At 43.3% G+C, this 17994-nt stretch overlaps 1 protein-coding gene across 8 annotated transcripts in view; it reads left to right on the top strand.

Moving 5' to 3' along the window:
• The window catches only part of rapgef2b (Rap guanine nucleotide exchange factor 2b), a 104992-nt gene that overhangs the window by 32358 nt on the left and 54640 nt on the right, over window positions 1-17994 (top strand). For 7 of the 8 annotated variants that reach the window (XM_076739403.1, XM_076739404.1, XM_076739407.1 and 4 more), the window contains exon 4: window positions 6068-6151. In XM_076739403.1, coding sequence (XP_076595518.1) covers window positions 6068-6151 — 84 coding nt within the window. Of the gene's footprint in view, window positions 1-6067; window positions 6152-12539; window positions 13068-17994 lie in introns of those variants that run through there. The other variant, XM_076739410.1, reaches the window with a different exon arrangement.

Here is a 17994-nt window from a genome sequence, read left to right on the forward strand (position 1 = left end):
TGACGTAGTTAATGACCCGAACACTCACAGTCTCAGTCTGGCTAGCCCTAACAGTTGGCAGTCCTGGAGTAATGACAGGAGGATCAGGGTAATAGTTAGAAAAGTACTCATTTTTCCTGCCTGGGGGTCGAGATTGCTTGAGTGCTAACACTACATGCATGTGCGCACACACACACACACACACACACACACACACACACACACACACACACACACACACACACACACACACACACACACGCGCGTGCACGCAGTCACACTCAATAACTCATGAAAACATCCCATACTGTGAGAGCCTGAACCTCTCAGGATTTACCATCCAGAGATTATAGCTCTAAAGCCCTCCTGAGATGGAGGCTGACCTGGCACTTTTTACACCGGCAGCATGGTGAAGAGAGGCAGAAGCTTCTGCTCGGTCTTTAACCTCTTCCATGTCAGCTCTTTCAATGCAACCCTTGACCTTTAACCCTCACTGGTCTGTGTGGTCTAACTGAAAACTCAATGCTTCTAATTTTGCAATGCAATGCTGTTTTGCTGTTTTGTTGCTGAGGAGCAGAATTAGCTTGTTTGGAGTCGTATTCCTTTGTGGACTTTGAACTTTGGCCACCAGAGTCAATAGTGTAAGTATTCAATTTTAACTGGAGCTGAAAATTGACGACGTTGCCTTGGTCTTTTTCACAATTATTTTACCTTTATTGACCAATCGATTAATTGAGAAAATCGGCAGGCTAATCACTACTGAAAACAACTGTTAGTTGCAGCTGTACATTGTAATTATTATCTTATTTTTTTATTTCATTTATTAATGAGAGCCCTATCAGCTGATGTGGAGGTGCTGTGAAAACTACCTGCAGTGGGTGTTAAAGTAAGCAGCTTGATGAAGCAGAATGTCCACTGCTGTCCTACAAACAACACCTGAAGGTTAATGCCGCTACGCTTTCTTTGTCTGTCGGCTGCAGCGTTGAAAACAGAGATTTACCGTCCACACACGTCTGGTTTTGCCACCCCGTGTGACCGTCATGCTGAAATCCCATTTTGCTGTCACAGTCAGAGAGCTATGTGTTTTGATTGAAATCATGAAAAGAGGAAGAATTTGTCTTTTGTCAGTGGACCGCACTGGTCCACGGCAAACAGCTGACTGCATGGCAACGGTGTCAACAGTGAGGCTCAGTTTGCCAAAACTGGTCAACCAAACTGTTGCCACGAGAGAAAAACACAAACACTTATCTTACAACCATCACGAGTTGTTCTTTGACTTCGTGGTAATTCCTGCTTTGCCATTTTATTTTCTATATATGTAAAAAATGGCATTGGTGGTAACGTATCATGACAATGCTGAAGAAGAACAGTGCTGTGATATTTTAACCTTCTGGCTGAGGTTCAGAGCGAGCGACGCTCCCGTGCAGCTGTCGGAAAGTTGTCCCCTCATGTGGCCCCTGTTCCCTGTGACCCCGTGAAGCTGCTCTCTTTCAGGAACAACGTCACCGCAGGGTAGATGAGGATACTCACTGGAAGAAGGAACTGAAAAACTCATCACGTCCCAATGACCAGACGGCTTGCGTAATTATGCGTTCCAGTATGTGCAGTATGGACAGCTCTGGTATGGAGGCAGCAGGCATTTGACAAGTATCTGGAATGGCGGCATATTAAATTTGGTGAAAAAAAAAATGGCAGAAATGTAATATGCTGTATCTGGAGCGATGTGGTTTCGAGCACACAGCCAAATTTGGAGCTTTTTAATAAGGTGCCGCAGAAAGCAGAGAGCTAACTAACAAACTGTGAACTCCAGACCTTGTCACCGCGGAGCCTGTCTTAATTGTCCTGTCTGTTAAAGCAGTGATGCCCAACCGGGGATACGTGCACTCCAGGTGGTGCTTGTGCAGCTGCCAGGGCGTAGAAAGTTTGTGGAGGAGCTCGACGAAATTGAAAAAATAGAAGCTGTGATTTGCAAAAAGGGATAGATAATGATATATTTGGACAGAAAGGATTGAAGAGGAAGGAAGTTTAAGACTCAGAGCACATGTCAGTGCTGTGTAAAATCTGCAGGTCAGCACCTTTCATTGTATTTAAACTGTAAACCCTGAACATTAAACCTCAGTCCCCTCCCGTCCCCTCGTTTCAGCTTTTTTTAGCTTGAGATTTTTGACGAAAACAGCTTTGCTTTCTTGGACAATTGGAGGATTACAAAAGTGGTGTGAATGCTTTGTTTCATAATGTCACCACACCATTGTGGCATTGAGAGTCTCTTGAGAGGTTCATGGTGAAAACACAACAACCATAACAACTTGACATGGTCGTATTTTTAGTGGCTTGTTTGTATGGGGCCATTGAATGTGCCTGTCAGACACACCTCTTTTGTGTTGAAACTCCTGTTACTCAACCGTCCTTTCAGTCCAAACTGTGTCCAAACCCTGCAGCAAATGATTGTATCTTTGTTTGCTGTTTACTGTTGTCCTGCTCTGTGTTGCACTATTGTGTGTTTTGTCTGTAATGTGTTGTGCTGCAACAGAGAGGCCTTCCATTACACGGTACACCTGAGTGTTAGTATAAAAGTAGGAAGTACAACCCTGATTCTGTAACAGTTGGACGCTGTGTTAAGCGTAAATAAGACAGAATGGGATAATTAGCTAATCCTTTTTGACTTGAACTCAACTGAAAACAGCACAAAGACAATATATTTAATGTTTGACCTCAGCAGCTTCATTGATTTTTGTAAATATCTGCTTATTCTGAATTTGATGCAGCAACACGTTTCAATCGAAAACCGAATCATTTTACCCCCTTCCTGCTCCGCCATGGCACTCACACACTATAACCCGATTCCCCGCTGTTCAGGGCTTCCCGGGGGGTTTTAGTGGATGATGTTTATCGTTTGACGATCGCTTCCAGTGCGCGTGACCCAGTTCAGTCAAGCTGTCGTGGTGCATAAGAGTCTCCTACCTCCTACTTTTTTGGTGCTGTATCTTCTCTTCCTCCTCCTCCTGCTCCTCTTTCGAAGCCATGTGAGGTTCTCCCCCCGTTCGGTGCATCTGCGTGCCAGCAATTAATAATTGAGGGTTTCATCCGTATCATCTGAATGCGAGGAAGAACCATAAAAGGGATGGAACGAGCCTGAAGGGAGGCGGGTGGAGATCAGGGGGAGAAGGAAAAGGAGAATGGATGCTGTTGGAGGAGGCGAGGGAGATTTTTCACTGTGTCAGTAGGGTGTGCTGTCTGCAGCCTCAGTAGTTTCTGCAAGCGAAGTGTGGAGAGGAGGAGGAGGAGGAGGAGGAGGAGGAGGAGGAGGAGGAGGGGGAGGGAGGAGGGGTGAGACTTTGTTCTCGGTGATTAGAAAAAAAAACTCGGTCAGCACAGTGATGCCAGGTGTGAATGTAGGTGTCTGAATGGGGGCGGGTGTGTGATAAGTGCACCCATCCTTTACCTTTCTGTAAGCAAAAACCAGTCCCACCATGCTGATGTCTGACTGGTCATCGATTTTCTTTTCTCCCCCCGGTTTGAGTTTAAAAGTCTCACTCAGACCAGGTGAAAATGTTCAGCGATAATGACACAAGCTGCCCCTTCAGGAGCGAGGTTTGATTTCGGCTTGATGAGCAGACGTTCTTTTCCTGTCATGAGGTGGTGTTTCACAGCGACGGCTGGTAAACAGACAGATGGAGGCTTCACACAGAGAAACATCCATCTGAATCTCCTGTTAGGTTGAGGCAGTGCATTCATAGCAAGGATAATTACAGGTTTTCACACCCTCAGGTGAAGCTTATCAGTAATACCTGAACTGATGCAGACTGACAATAAGGCAGCAAATGTTTATTTCTTCAAAATAGTGTTATAACTGTTCCTAGCACTCATGTCTGTATGGTAATTATGAAGCTACAGCCAGCAGCCAGTTAGCTTAACTTAGCATATTTTTCATTTAATCCGTACAAAAACACAGGTGTAAAAATGCCACCTTTGGTTTTTATGCAGATGAAACAAACATGTTCGTTAGTGAGCTTTAGAGGTGCTGGAAGGTGGATTGTTTTACAGTCTTTGCACCAAGCTCAGCTAACATGCTGCAGCCTTTAGTTTTATGTTTACTCCACAGACATGCTAATAGTATGAATTCTCTCATCTAAGTCTCAGTAGCTTAGCAATATTTCCCGAAGTGTTGAACTAATGAGAATAATTGTGAGTATTATGTGTGCTTTAAGAGATAGCACCAGACATGTTATAAATACAACTTCCTTGATTAGTCACCCATAGCTCTGTTTCACAAATGTAGTTAAAAGGACAAAACAAGTGTTAAAAATAAGTCAAACCGTTAAACGCTGAAGATATCTGCTGTGTTTGGAAATAATCAGGATGCTGAAATAAGGCACCACACCGAGACAGTAAATCATGAAATCCAGTAAAATAATCCTCATTTTTGCAGTCATCATGCAGCTTCAGTTGTAGAGAATCATCAGAGCAAAGGAAAGTGGTTTTTGTTCACCAACATGCCTATTTTCGTCCACCTCTGCCGAAACTTCAGCGCTCATGTTAAATTCCCAGCACAGGAAAACGATGGTATCGGTGTCATGAGAGTACTTCCTACTGTGGATTTCTACTTCTCTTCTCTGACTGCTGTCAGGGGGCTAGAAGGTGAACTGTTTGATGTCGGACCACAATCATCTCATTTTAAAGTAAAAGCAAACACGACTGCTTTGTTCAGCTCAGGTGAAATTAATCTATAATCACAAGGAATTCTGTATTCAACAGAATCCAGGTGAAAATGAGACTCTACAGTTTCTCTGATATTTGAACTGACCTGCAGAAAGATTGCATATATGGCATTTGTCCTTCGAGCCCTTTGGCCGGTTGCATATGAATGAAGACAGGCATTAACCGTCTTATCCGTCTTCATAGCTTTTGTTTGCATTCTCGGTCGGTCAGCACACACAGCCTCTTTGATAATCCTGCATGCACTGAGCACAGAAGATATAGTGCATCTCGGCCTTGTGAGATTATGTCTTTGCAATCCCTCCGGTAGCCATGCAAGTCTCGAGATAAATCAGATGAGCATGGAAACAAATCTGATGAATTTAACAAAGACTGTTATCCCTTAAAAATGACCAGCATGCCTTTTCTAACACTGACACCTCGCCTTAATTTCATGTTAATGTGTTGTTTATCTGAGAGCAAACTCCCCTCAGTAGACGCTTTGATGTTCCTTAATAAGGCCTCCAGTTCCCTAGTAATGCCACATAGAAGGTAAAACCCAAAAAAGTGTCTGTAGTTTAAATGAAATGGCTGAAAGTGCTGTGTAACTGTGGTGGAAGCGTGTTTCTGTGTGTTTGCGTACCAGCTGTTATAAGAACTTGACAGCCAGCCGCATCATCCAGGGGTCAGGCTGAGTTTACTTCGTCTGCAATGCCCAATTTCCTCGTCTGTGTGTTTCAGCAGGGCCACGGGTGTGGGTGGATGAGACATGATTCCTCAGTTCATTCATAGTTCTCTCTCTCTGACGCTCTCCGCTCTCTCTCTTTCTCGTGTTTTCTCCTTTTCTTTTTTTTTTTCGAAAGCGGTGATCTTTATTTGACACAGCGAGCACTTTTTCATTGCTGATGCTTTAGATCACAGCACCATGCAGATCAGGCAGACGACAAAGAAACATTATCAGCAGTGAAGACAGTAGGCGCCAACCAACGTTTTTAGTTGTTTTTCCATTATTGCTTTAATAGATTAATTGTTTGGTCCAAAAAAATGTCCATCACAATTTTATTAAAGCACAATTTGATGCCTTTCTTATTCTGTCTGACCAACATGCCAAAACCTTAAGATATTCAGATATTCATAGATGACCTGGAATGTCAGAAGATATTCCACATTTGAGAAGCTTTAACTCATGTTAGCATTCAGCATTTTTGCTTAAAAATTACTTAAATGATTAAATGATAATCCAAATAATCCAAGTATGGTTTAACATCTCATATAAGCCTGTATGTTATCCTGTTTCTTACTCTGTTCACCATTCAGAGTCTTTATGTTTTGGCCATCTTCTTTGCATTCTGTGGTACTTTGTACTAACTGCCTCTCTCTATCTGTCTCTCAGTCCTGATGACATTGGAAGCTGCTGGTACATCCTGCTGTCTGGCTCGGTCTTCATCAAGGAGTCCATGTTCCTGCCCAGAAGCAGGTAGGATCATCGGCCATTTTGGATCAGGCTGCCTTTTGAAGGCTTGATCTTGGCTTTAACACGCGACCAACTTCCTCCCTTCAAACCCTGTGCAGAACAGTCACAAAGGGAGATAAAAAGCTAATCCTGGACTGGCAAGAGAGAGACAATTTTCCTTTATGCAATCTCAAAAAAAAAAGTTTATTTCCCCTCTTATCAACTTGCTCTTATTCAGAGGAGTAAACAGGAAATGTACTTCTTAAACATTGTTTAACAGTGCCTATTTATTAGCAGTAGTAGTGGTATAAAATCACTCAGGAGAAAGTGACCACTGCTGCAAACTCATGGATTTTGCAGCTTTTCTAAGTACCAAATTTATCATTTTCTTCCAACCACTGAACAAGCTATGAATATGTTGACCTGTAAAATATTTGACAGGAAATTGATACACATGATCTACATTTGTGCTCTTTGCTGGTGTAATCCAAACAAACCTGATATTCCAGTGCTTCCCATGCACAGTGTAGTAGCTTCTCTCAGTGAAGTGAAGAAGGATGCTGAACTGGTGCCTTGCAATAAAATTCAAAAGATGGCATCAGCACAACTTTGCTGCAATTCTAGAGAGACAAAGAAATCACAGGGTCTGTCTTGAATACATCCTCTCTCTGCCTTCCCAAGGAAAACTTCTGAATGGAAAGAGACAGAGGAAGACAGCATGCACACTAAAACGATGTGAAAAAAAATTAAATACAGCATTTGTTTGCATAAATACTCTCTGTGAATGTGCACCACCATGAATGTTCACAAAATGCTAATGCTTCAAAATAAAAGTCTCCCTTATAACCAGATATGGTTTTACCAGAACTGGCGACACAAATTGATAATTAATGACAATATAGTGAAGTTGAGTGAACATGCAAAACGTACTTTTAGCTGCATTCAGTCACATTATAGCTTGTTATAAAACATTTATTAAGCGTTTATGCTTATGCATGCTAAATAGTGATACATGACCTAAAGTGTTAACAGGAATATTTGTTTGCCCTGTAAACAAATTTAACTCAACATCATACCACAACATTTAAACATCAACATACAACAAGTCATGCCAGCCAGAAACCTTTTGGGCAGATGCTTTGATTGCAGCGTCAACAACATTGATAGTGACGATAACAGTCTTATTTTGGTGTCACCCCTCTAGAGTGGTTAGGAAAGTGGTGGAAGTCACTCTGATTTCCATATAAATCTGTCCCCTTTTTCTGAAAAGGAAGGTTGCATCATGAAACAAATATTTGAAGTACTTGAAGAGAGTAGAGTGGTAGAGAATGAGTTTGTCTCCAGAACCCACTCCCATGACGGATAATAATTATCCACGACACCTTCAGAGGACTTCAGATTCATGCTCCCCTCCCCGGCTCTCAGCCATCAGCTCACAGCAGTGATCACCACCTCTGAAGCCAAGACCCAAATGTTAAAAAGCTGCGATTTCACAAGTGGATCCGTTACATGAACCATCTCCGTGGGCGTCTTGAAAACAATGATCTTTTCATCCATTAGGCTTGCATAACGCACACCTACGACCACTCGGAGCTCCGGGCGTCGCTTTAGTCCGTGGAACAGAGCAGTCCCAGCAGAACTGTGGGGGTCGGCAGCGGTCATTCTCCGGATTCACATGAGCGTGGGAGGCATTTAAAACGGAGGGCTTGATCGGAAATGTGCCACAAAGCGGCTCCCCTCTTAAATATAACCTTTTGAGTTTCGACAAGGTGAAAGTGTGTGTATGGGATATCAGAAGGGGATTTGCAGGTATTGGCAGATTGAAGTTAATGCCCAGCTGCAGTCACTGGGGAAGACAGGGCTCTGAAAATGTTTACTAAGCAGATATGCAAGGAGGCCTGTGCAGGGGTCCGCTCCAGTCTGCTGCATGAGACTGTGTGAGGTTAGCCCACTTTGTTTAGAGTGATGCCAACTGCATTACACAAGTCTTCTTTCTTCCAACTGCTCTGAATTATACATACACAAGTGTGATGCCCAAACTGCAAATGGAGCACTTTCGAGCAAAGTCACTTAAATTGCAACACAAAGCAGAAGAATTCGTCGTGCAGTAATTTAAAGAGCATAGCAAAAACGATGGAGCAACGAAGTGCAAATGGGCACTAATGGCACAGAAACAACAGAACCTCTGCATTTATCAGTCAGTAGCCTATTTAACCTCCATTTGTATTAATGCACTTAAACTTACACTAGTTTTAGAAACTGTTGAAGCTGCCACAAACAATCGATGTTGTCGGTTTTTGGGCACATTTTTGAACATCAGCTGTCCTCTTTCAGAAGCAGGAAGTAACATGATGTTGTCGGGTGGGCGGTTGGGTGTACGTTTGCATCCTGTGTCTTCGCAACATCAAACGCAGGTTTCTTTTAACCGTGACTGCAATCTGTCCATAGCCTAAATCAAGCAGCTTTCATGGCCTAAACGTAACTACACCCTAACCACAGAGGAGGAGGTCAACAACTCACATCCTCCAGATATAAAGCCTGGTTAAAGTGCAGTCTTGTGGAGTACTATCAACAAAAACATTTTAAAATAGGGCTGACCTGATAAGTCCACAGCAGGATAAATGAACACATTTCCAGGGTAAAGATACCATAAGTACCACTAAAATCATCAGTACGTCAGGACTCCTTTCTTGCGTTGATTAATGTGAGTTATCAGTTTGTTCTGATTAAGAATGACAGCATGACCGCTCTCAGATTCTGGACTGTGCACTGATTGGTGGGCCGAGCATCTGGTGTGTTGCTATTGGTTGTTGTAGATATAATAAGTTTGAATGTGTGAGATTCAGACAGTTTATTGAAAACTGATAGGAGCCTTTTGTGTGTGAGTGCTGTGTTAAAATCGTGATTTTTGATGATGGGGGATGAAATGAAGTAAGACCTATTTCCCCAGTGACGAGAAGACATTTTTGAAATGACACATTGGAAATGACTCATTCTGATTCAAGTTTTCAAGGACTTCTGGGTCATGAAACTCACTCAGCAGTTGAGTGACATTTTCAGTTCAAGAAGAAAAGAACATTGATAAACCATTTTTTTCATGACAGCCATTGTATGACTGCATTCAAAGCAACAGTGCCAGAGAAATTGGTCTGTAGCAGCAACAGTGAGGTACGATGGCGTCCCGCTGGAAGCCATCTGACGCCGTCATGCTGTATGTAACTGTCACACTTCAACAGGTGTGGCGGTCTTATTAGAGACGTGACTTTGGTTATTGAATGGATGTCTATGTGTTGAGCAGACATCACTCTCTGTTTAAATTAGCTTGCAGCTTACTCGTTCTTCACACTCAGAGTTATTCTCTCTGTCATTAAAGTTCTTTTGATGGCCATAGCGACAAAGGAAAAAAAAAAAAAAGAAGAGACACGATTAGGGCCAAATGGCTTGGAGGGGAAATTGGTTGTGACACGAGGAACTGAATGGGGTCCAGCGGGACTTCCTGAAGCTTTTAAAGCTGTGGTGGAATTGGGTTTCAGACAGGCCCTGCCCAGAAATGGCTGCTCATATCTACACTGGCAGCAAGGCTGAAAACCTGATACGCCTCCATCATTCTCTCAGCGCTTCTCTCTCTGCTCCTCTCCCCTTGTTGGTTGCTGTAGTGAGATGTGATCCAGGGGAAGAGGAGTGACTCAGTCATAAAGCGAAATAAAGCGGAGCCCTGTGCCGTATTTAACCCAGAGGCCAGTGCGAAATCAAATACAACCCCAATAAATCTTGATAAAGGTGTGACACAGATTTAAAGCATGTGGAAGCATGTGCTGTATGAAACAGTTACAGGAAATCAGCCCTCTCATGCTCAGGTCAGGCTAGTTTTTTAGCAGATTTTTGCAGTAACTTGGCAGACAGACACGGACCAATCATAGCCCGCCATCTCTCATAACATACTGCGCACCAGTAAGGCAGCAGGGAACGACTTGTTCCACCTGACCACAGTTTTATGAATGAAGTCATTCATCATCACATATATCACATATCACATGTACAGTGAAGGAAGGCTCGGCTTGTCTTCCCTGTTTAATAAACAACAGAAACAGGGCGAGTGTGTGTGGTTTTCATCCGTATGTGTGCAGAGGGTGACATGGCAGCCACATTAATTCGACATGCTCCTGACTTGAGGGTAAAAGTCAAGTGGTTTTGCTTGTTTACAGTTGAAAGAGCTCACTGTGCTCCTATTGGTCCACGTCGTGTTGTAGAAATTCTCAAACTAGGTGAGACAAGACAATCACATCTAATGCGTGAGTCTTTCTGTGGTTTGGTGTGTTGGTCTTCTTCCACTCAAACACACCACGCAGGATATTGTCTCTCTGGATGCTCTATGGGCCTTCATCAAGACGTTAATGTGTTTCCTGATCTTGGCGTTTGTTAAGTTTGTGTAAAAGAAGTGTGATTTGACGCAGACGTGAATGTCCCGTCAGAATAGTCCCAAACATAGCGTTATTTATAGATGTATGGATGTGTCGATGCAGCAACTCTCCGTTTTCTGCAACTCTGCAACTTTTTAAGCAATGGACAAAACACTTAGGATACACAAAACCCCCAAACACTTTAAATTTGGCAGAGCATATAAATAATAGCTGTCCTAATAGCCCTTTCTCCCAAAACAACAACATTTATGAGTGGATCTCCATTTTCGTTTTCTAGTGTTATGTAACGAACATTTCTCAATAATAACCTGCTGTTTGGAACTTTCAACTTCCACCATTCGATACACTTTTTTAACCCCAGACTGGTTTTACTTCCCCTCCTCCGTGCTGCTGCCGAATTTATTATGGCTGTCAGTTGACTGCCGTCAGGACTTTACCTCCGGTCATTCGCTGAACAGTTTCCTGATCATCAGCTAGCCAAAGCCACAACTCTTAACCCATTCAGCTCGTATCAGCAGTGAGTTAGCGGAGGGATGTCATCGTTTCTGCTTGCGTGGACTGCTGGAGAAAAGGTCAGATCATTTCTTGACAGTCAGCAGCAGCCGGGGCAGACTCATCTGTGACTGTAAATGACGAACGGATCCAGTGAGAATTTATTCTCTAATTGTGCAAATACAGATCTCACTCCTCTCTTTTCAGTATTGCTCATATGCTGTATGTTCTGTGGAGGCAGACACAGTAATAAGCTTGAAAGGTGTTTTTCAGCTGCTTAGATTGCAAGTTTATGTGGTCACTCATGAGTTTCATTACCCTCAGGGTGTTTAGATATGTTTCCAATCACGTATTTAGAAAGAAATGAGGATTGTTTTCCAGCAAAATAATAGAAATTACTCTTCTGATTGTCGCCAACAGCGATTCACATGAGCTCTACCAAAGTGATGAATCCATCCACAGACCACTGGCTGCCTGTGAAGCACTCCTTTGTACCAGCTTCACAGTAAAAAACCCCAATTATAACAGACAGACAAACAATTACGAGTGTGTCGGCTCCTTGAAATTTGGAAATGAACTGAACCAGTGCCGAATATGAGCTGCTCTAACGTAAAACCAGCGAAGCTAAAGATGCTTCATACCAATTTATCAGTCATGGATGTTCTGTTGTGTAATGTCTTCTGAAGCAGTTTCGTCTGAAGAGAAAGTAACCCTGATAAAGTCGTCAGGGTTATCTTGACTTTTGCTTTGGATGCTTTCAATTTTCATAGAAAGCCTGCAATATAAATTGGGGCCACGGAGTTTGAAAATGTAGGTATTTACAGGACCTGGCACGGAGGTTTTAATGAAGAGACTCTACCAAGTTTCATTATGGGAATTGTAGGATCCAGTATTTTTGGAGCTTGACCCACATTCAAGAGTAGAAGTCAGGAGATCTCAGTCTCTGCTCACCATCCTATTTTTAAAAAAGTTTAATCTGTTGTTTCCCGCTAGTCCCTCAGCTTTTATAGAAAGTTCAATCAACAGCTCTTCATTTGGGGTTAAATGTTAACGAGTTGCTCGTTGTCAGTGATGTTTGTTTTTCAGCAGTAAAGCGGTCTTAAGTCTAATCCTTCATCCGCCATGCTGCCTACTCATTACATCCTGAGCTGTGCTGTTAGCGTCCACATTCAAACAAGGATCAGGGCTGATCCATAAGTCAGACACGTGCGGCTGAAGTATGTGGAAGTGGCTAAAATGGATGCTTTTACATTATATTACATTCATGTATTTGGCAGACTCAGAATGAGCACATTCACACGAAGCATGTTTACAGGCCAACAATGTTTCCAGAAACATTCATTTCATGAACAATCAGCTGGACATTTACTCTATTCCTGAGTTTAACTTAGAAGAACCAGTTCATTATTATAACCTCTAAATGTGATAACTAGAAATTTTCCATTCATGTGACTCAAAGCTGACAACAGAAATCAGTGCAATTCTACAAAATTCATAATAAAAGATTTTATGATTTTATTAAACACATTATGAAAGTCAATGAGTAACTTTGAAGACAAGGGGAGGATCAAAGTTGTCCACACCTACCCACCCTCCATGACACACACACACACACACACACACACACACACACACACACACACACACCCCACCCACACCCCACCCTCTCACTGGCTTGTAGCAGGAAGTGAGTCGTACGCTGGAATGCTGGCTGCAGTCAACGCACCACATTGCACAGAGAGAGCGAGAGAGAAAGGGGGCAGAGCCACCGGGCAGAGGCTGATCCCACACACACTCTCCGAGCTACACACTCCCGTTCTCACACACTGATCTCAGACGGCAGCAGCGGGGTGTGTGTGTGTGTGTGTGCGCAGGACGATGTGCCGCAGTCACACCGAAGTGTCGCCACTTGGAACATGCTTGTCGGACTGACTGTGGACTAACAGCGGGGGGACGTTTTAGAAGGAGGGATCCTCTTATCTTATCTGGTGGTGGTGTCACTCAGGGAGCAGCTTGGAGTGTCGGGGGTGAGTGTCCAGACTACAGCAGCACTTAACTCCCGTGTATGACTCACCAAAGCTCTGCCTAGAAACTCCCGTGTTTTTGGCTGTAATTTAAAATTCTGACTCGTCTCCGAGCCGGGAGCCGGTTGCAGTAAAACCTTCAAGTCTGGAATGTGAAACACGACTTTGATGTTATTTTGGATTTGTCGGTGTGCAGTGTGTGCTGCCAGTAAAAGGGGTGTGCCTTCTTCATGTTCGGGGGGTTAGACAAGACTTTTGGCAACTTTGAAACCAAAACAAAGCTGGAGCTCCTGCTGTGGGGAGAATGTGTTAAAAATGGAAGATAGACGCAGCCATGATTGATTGATATGTCTCAGAAAAGTTTCGAGCGGCTAGCCTCGTCGCTCTCTCTCTAAACTCTCTACTTCAGTGCCCTTTTCTCTTTGCCGTTACGATCTTGGCGAAGTTGTATTTCAGGCAGCAAAAAGTCACGAGTCGATCGCACATTCTTGGCATCAGTGTCAGCTTCTATTTCAGAAGTGGCGGAGCAAAGGTCCGGGCATGTGTGTGGCGTGGCCACGCTGCTACTCTGTGGAATTGTTTTTATGTTTGCAAGGTGAGAGATGGTTGGATGGTCAGCTGCGACTCTGAGGGGATGTTGGTAAACCCCTCAAGCCTGGATGTTGCTTTCATTGACTTAACAATCACTGCTGAGACCCCCGTCCTCTCCTTCCTCTGACCTCCCCTTCCCTCCTTCTGTGCTGGGTCTAAAGTCTTGCATAACCAGGGAGTTTAATCTTTGTCCTTCTTAAGGGTCCGGTAGGTTAAAAAAGCTGGTGTGCCCTCTCACCATTTACTCAGTTAAACGGCTTAACAGAGTGAGGAGCCCCCACCTCCATCCACCCTCCTCCTCCAGCTCAGACCAGGGGTGCAGATTAGGGATTGCACTGGTTCAGTCAGACAGCAGAATGGATCTGAGGCTTTGGCGGTGGGCTGCCGGGCTCGCGGAGTGAAAGGCCGGTGATGCATGCGGACTGACATTCCAGACGCCCAGGCTTGTTGTGTAACGGGGCGGGCAGGCGGGCGGGGGGATGCGAGGCCACTGAGGCAGGAGAGATGTCAGTCTGTCAACTGAGAGAGAGCTTCAGGGTTTCATTTGAAAAGGAGATACCGGCCCCTTGTCTGAAAGCAGCTCATCCAATGTGTCCAATGACAGCAAAGCTGACAACTTTTGAAAAGGATCTTTAAATGAATCTACGTTTCACGTGTCTGCAGTTGATTTAGTGTTTATGTTCATTGATCTTGTTACTAACTTTTCGGCTACATGTGAAGCACTTGAATTGCAATAACCAGTTTGAAAGGTGCACCACAAATGATTCAAGCTCTGTCACGTTCCTGCCAAATAAAATGGGTTTAATGCAGGCAGAAACTTTACGGCCATGTTTTCTCAGCTTTTCATTGAATCTGTGCTCTTTTGTTTCCTGCTTTGATGTTTGTATGTGTAAAATAGGCAGAAGTTGGAGAATGTTATGAAACAGGCAAGTTGGTTAATGACCCCACAGTGTCATCTGCATGACATCTTTAAGCAACAGGCACTACAGGTGTGCACCGGTGTGTTATGGCTTGAGCTTCAGTATTTACGTTGGAGATGGAGGCTCATACCATGTTTTTGTTTTATGGGATGGATGTTAAGCGACGGGAAAGATTTTGTTTTGACTTGCAAGCGCTCAAATCACTTAGTGCAGTTGGCCATGTGAGGGTTACAAAACGCTGTGAATTGACATTGTAACACCGCTTTCGTTAAATGTGGCTTCTGTTACCTTGCACAACAGACTGTGGTCAGCATGAGGCGTCCATCTTTGTTTTAAAACTTCCGTATTGTATGTGTTACAGTTTCCAGAAAGCTTCACAGTCATAATTGTGACTTGAAAGCTGTTTGCAAGTCAGAAGCTGGTATAGAAAATGATTTTGTACGTCGTGTCGTGGAGTTTCTTAAGTTGCTAAGTTGTTGATTTAAAATTTCTTGTTTATCTTTTTGATGAGTGTTTGTATCTGTCTATATATGCTACATCTTTATGTATTCATGTACTGCATGTCGTCTGTTGTATTTTTAATGGCTTGTGCGAGGGAATTCCCTTTGAAGGCACAGTAAAGTGAAGTGAAGTGAAGAAAATGATTTTTTTCAACACTGGTGTATAAAATTGCGCACTTGAATGCCGCACATACAGCAGCGTTTTGGTGTGAAAAGTATGACACTGATAATCTTCGCTCAGCACTGAGCTCTGTTATAAATGAGTTACATACCTGTTCGAGCATCTGGCACACGTCTTATCTTTTTCTATCCTCTTATCTGGTTTTGTAAGTTTGTCAGCCAGCATACACGTCGTTCTCAGGAAAGAAAGCACGAACCTCACATCAGCTTGTGCAGGTATTTGGCAAACAGATGCACATACTTGCGCATACTCCAGTATCATTAAAAAAAAATATTTGCATGGGTCAGAGTTTGCAGTGTGACGTTGTTGTTTGCTGCAGAGATGCTCACACCCCTAATGCAGCAAAGTGTTTGTTTTAGACATATTTGTTGTCTAATATACATTCACCCACACGGCAGGTTGCACTTTTTATTTGCTCGGGACTAGTCATACGGCAGTGGAGGCTTTAATCTCCAAACAAGACACTTTTTTGTTAGAAAAAACCCTCCCACCCCCTCACTCTCCACTTCCATAATCCCTTCTTTAATATCTCACATTGCCAGTGGCATTTGCCTCCTGCAAAATGGTGGATTGGATTACTAATGTTAGGAATGTAATGGAGGAACATGATTGAACTTGTCACTTTGGTGTTTGGTGGCCTAGCGTGTTTTGTGATGTATAATGGGTGGAATCACTGCTCCCTTTTCTACAGTTGAGCCAGCCAAGGGAGGCTCAACATGGAGTCTGGTCCTGACTCCAAATGTCTGTAAAACCAGATCAAAGGCGCTCGTTCATTTCTCTGAAGCTGCTGCCCAGCTGACAAATCATCTTTGCTGGAAATAAGTTGCTAAAGAATTGCAGCAGTTGTCTCCTTGTGAGAATGTGAGTGAAAGTACTGAGTAAGCTGTCCATGCTGAAGCTCTATTTGGGCCTGTGGTGGAATTCAGGCTCGTGTATGTCGGGGATACGAGCAGAGTTAAAACGCATTAAACTGAAGCTCAGGCAAAGCAAACAGCAACCATCAGCATTAACCCCCTGACTGCCGTCATTCAGTCCGCTCGCTGTGGTCCGGCCAGTCACAGAGTGCTGTTTTTGATTTCGGTTTATGCTCCTCCGCAGTAGTTAACTGTGCATCACTTGGAGTTATTTGACAAACCAATTTTCAAAAGGCATCAGAAAGTTGACAAATTAGTCAAGTAAAATTGCGGCACTGGCAGAGAAACAACAGAACGGCTGACAAAAGAGGAAAAAACACAAAACCCAACAAAGGCTCGTGTGTGAAAGGCAGCAGAAAGAGAAGAGCGAAGCAAGCTAAATCGACTTTTAGACAATAAAAGGCACCAAAAAAAGTCATTATTGCTCAATGCCAAAGTGGCAGGTAGGGTATCACCAGCTCTCTGCAGCTGGCTGGTATTTATTCTCCAGCCTGACCAAGCTGTACCCACAACATGTAGCCACAAGCCCAGGGCTCCGGAGCATTTAGGCCATGCTGTGCCCGAGGTCTGCACCCGTCAGTGTGATTGATGAAAGCTGCCACCTCCACAGCCTCCGTGCAGGTAGCCACTACTCTCTGCTCACTTCACTGTGAGCTCTGAGGACAACTTTCTGCACCCGCTGTTACTCACTTTGCATCAGCCACACAGTCAGGTTTCAAGAAGAATTGATTTAATGCCTCAACAGGCCCAGTTCATGAAGTGAAAGAGCGGAGAAATATGACAAACACGAGCAAAACCCTCGTATTTGAGAAGCAGGAACCAGCAAATGGTCGCCGATTTATTTTGTTTAGATGCAGAAATTGATTGTTTGACAAATGGTTACACCATCCAGAAAAATGAACAGAATATTGACAATGAAATAAGAAAATGTATGAAAGAAATAAAGTTATCTCATTAAAATCAAATATAAAACAGAACAGATAAATTATTAGGTCTTCAACTAGCAGTTATTTGTCATTACTAATCAATCTGTTGAGTGTTTTCTTAATTACTTGATCAGATGTTTTAAGTATAAAATGTGTTAACTTCTATCACAAGTTCACAGAGTCCAAAGTGGCATCTTGTTTTGAGTCCAAAAGTCACATGTATTTGGTTTATTATCATGGGAGACTAAAAACACCAAAAAGAGAAGAAGTTTTTGAGAAGTTGGACCCAGTAAATCAGCATTATTAATTAATTAATTTTGGGTCCACCGACCATCAATCAGCCAGCTTATTATGGTTGTTTCAGGTCCAAAAATGAGTGAAATGAATTGTTGTGTGTCATAGTCATTTCAGCTTCCAGGCCAGCTTGACTCGATGTAAATTTAAAGAGAAATCTCCCACTTGCTGGTATGAAACCCAGCTAGAGGATCTAAATAATGCAAAACAACGATGCACAACACGAGGCGGGCGCACAAACTCGACAGCAGTCTGTTCTTTTGGAGTCGCTTGAGTTTATCTAACAAAACAATCGGCAAACCGACAAGATGTGGGTCACATTCTGAAGCGAAAGATGTTAAAAATAACGAACAGGGAAGTCATTGTGTCTCTGCGTTGAGATTGGGGGCTGGACAAAGGCTGCATTCTTCATCAAACCCACAAGTTGGATCTCCTTATGCTCAGAATTTCCATGGCTGCTGCCCTTCTTTGAGACATTTTGGTCTCTGCTGCTTTTAATATTCCCCGGTTCCCCCCTCATTAGGACCGAGGCATACTATACAAATTGTGACGTCATGAAAGTGGACTTTTCCAGAGGCGGGTGTTTCCCTTCAGGTGGGAGTGG

Source organism: Chaetodon auriga, chromosome 9, assembly GCF_051107435.1.
Source record: "Chaetodon auriga isolate fChaAug3 chromosome 9, fChaAug3.hap1, whole genome shotgun sequence".
NCBI lineage: Eukaryota > Metazoa > Chordata > Actinopteri > Chaetodontiformes > Chaetodontidae > Chaetodon > Chaetodon auriga.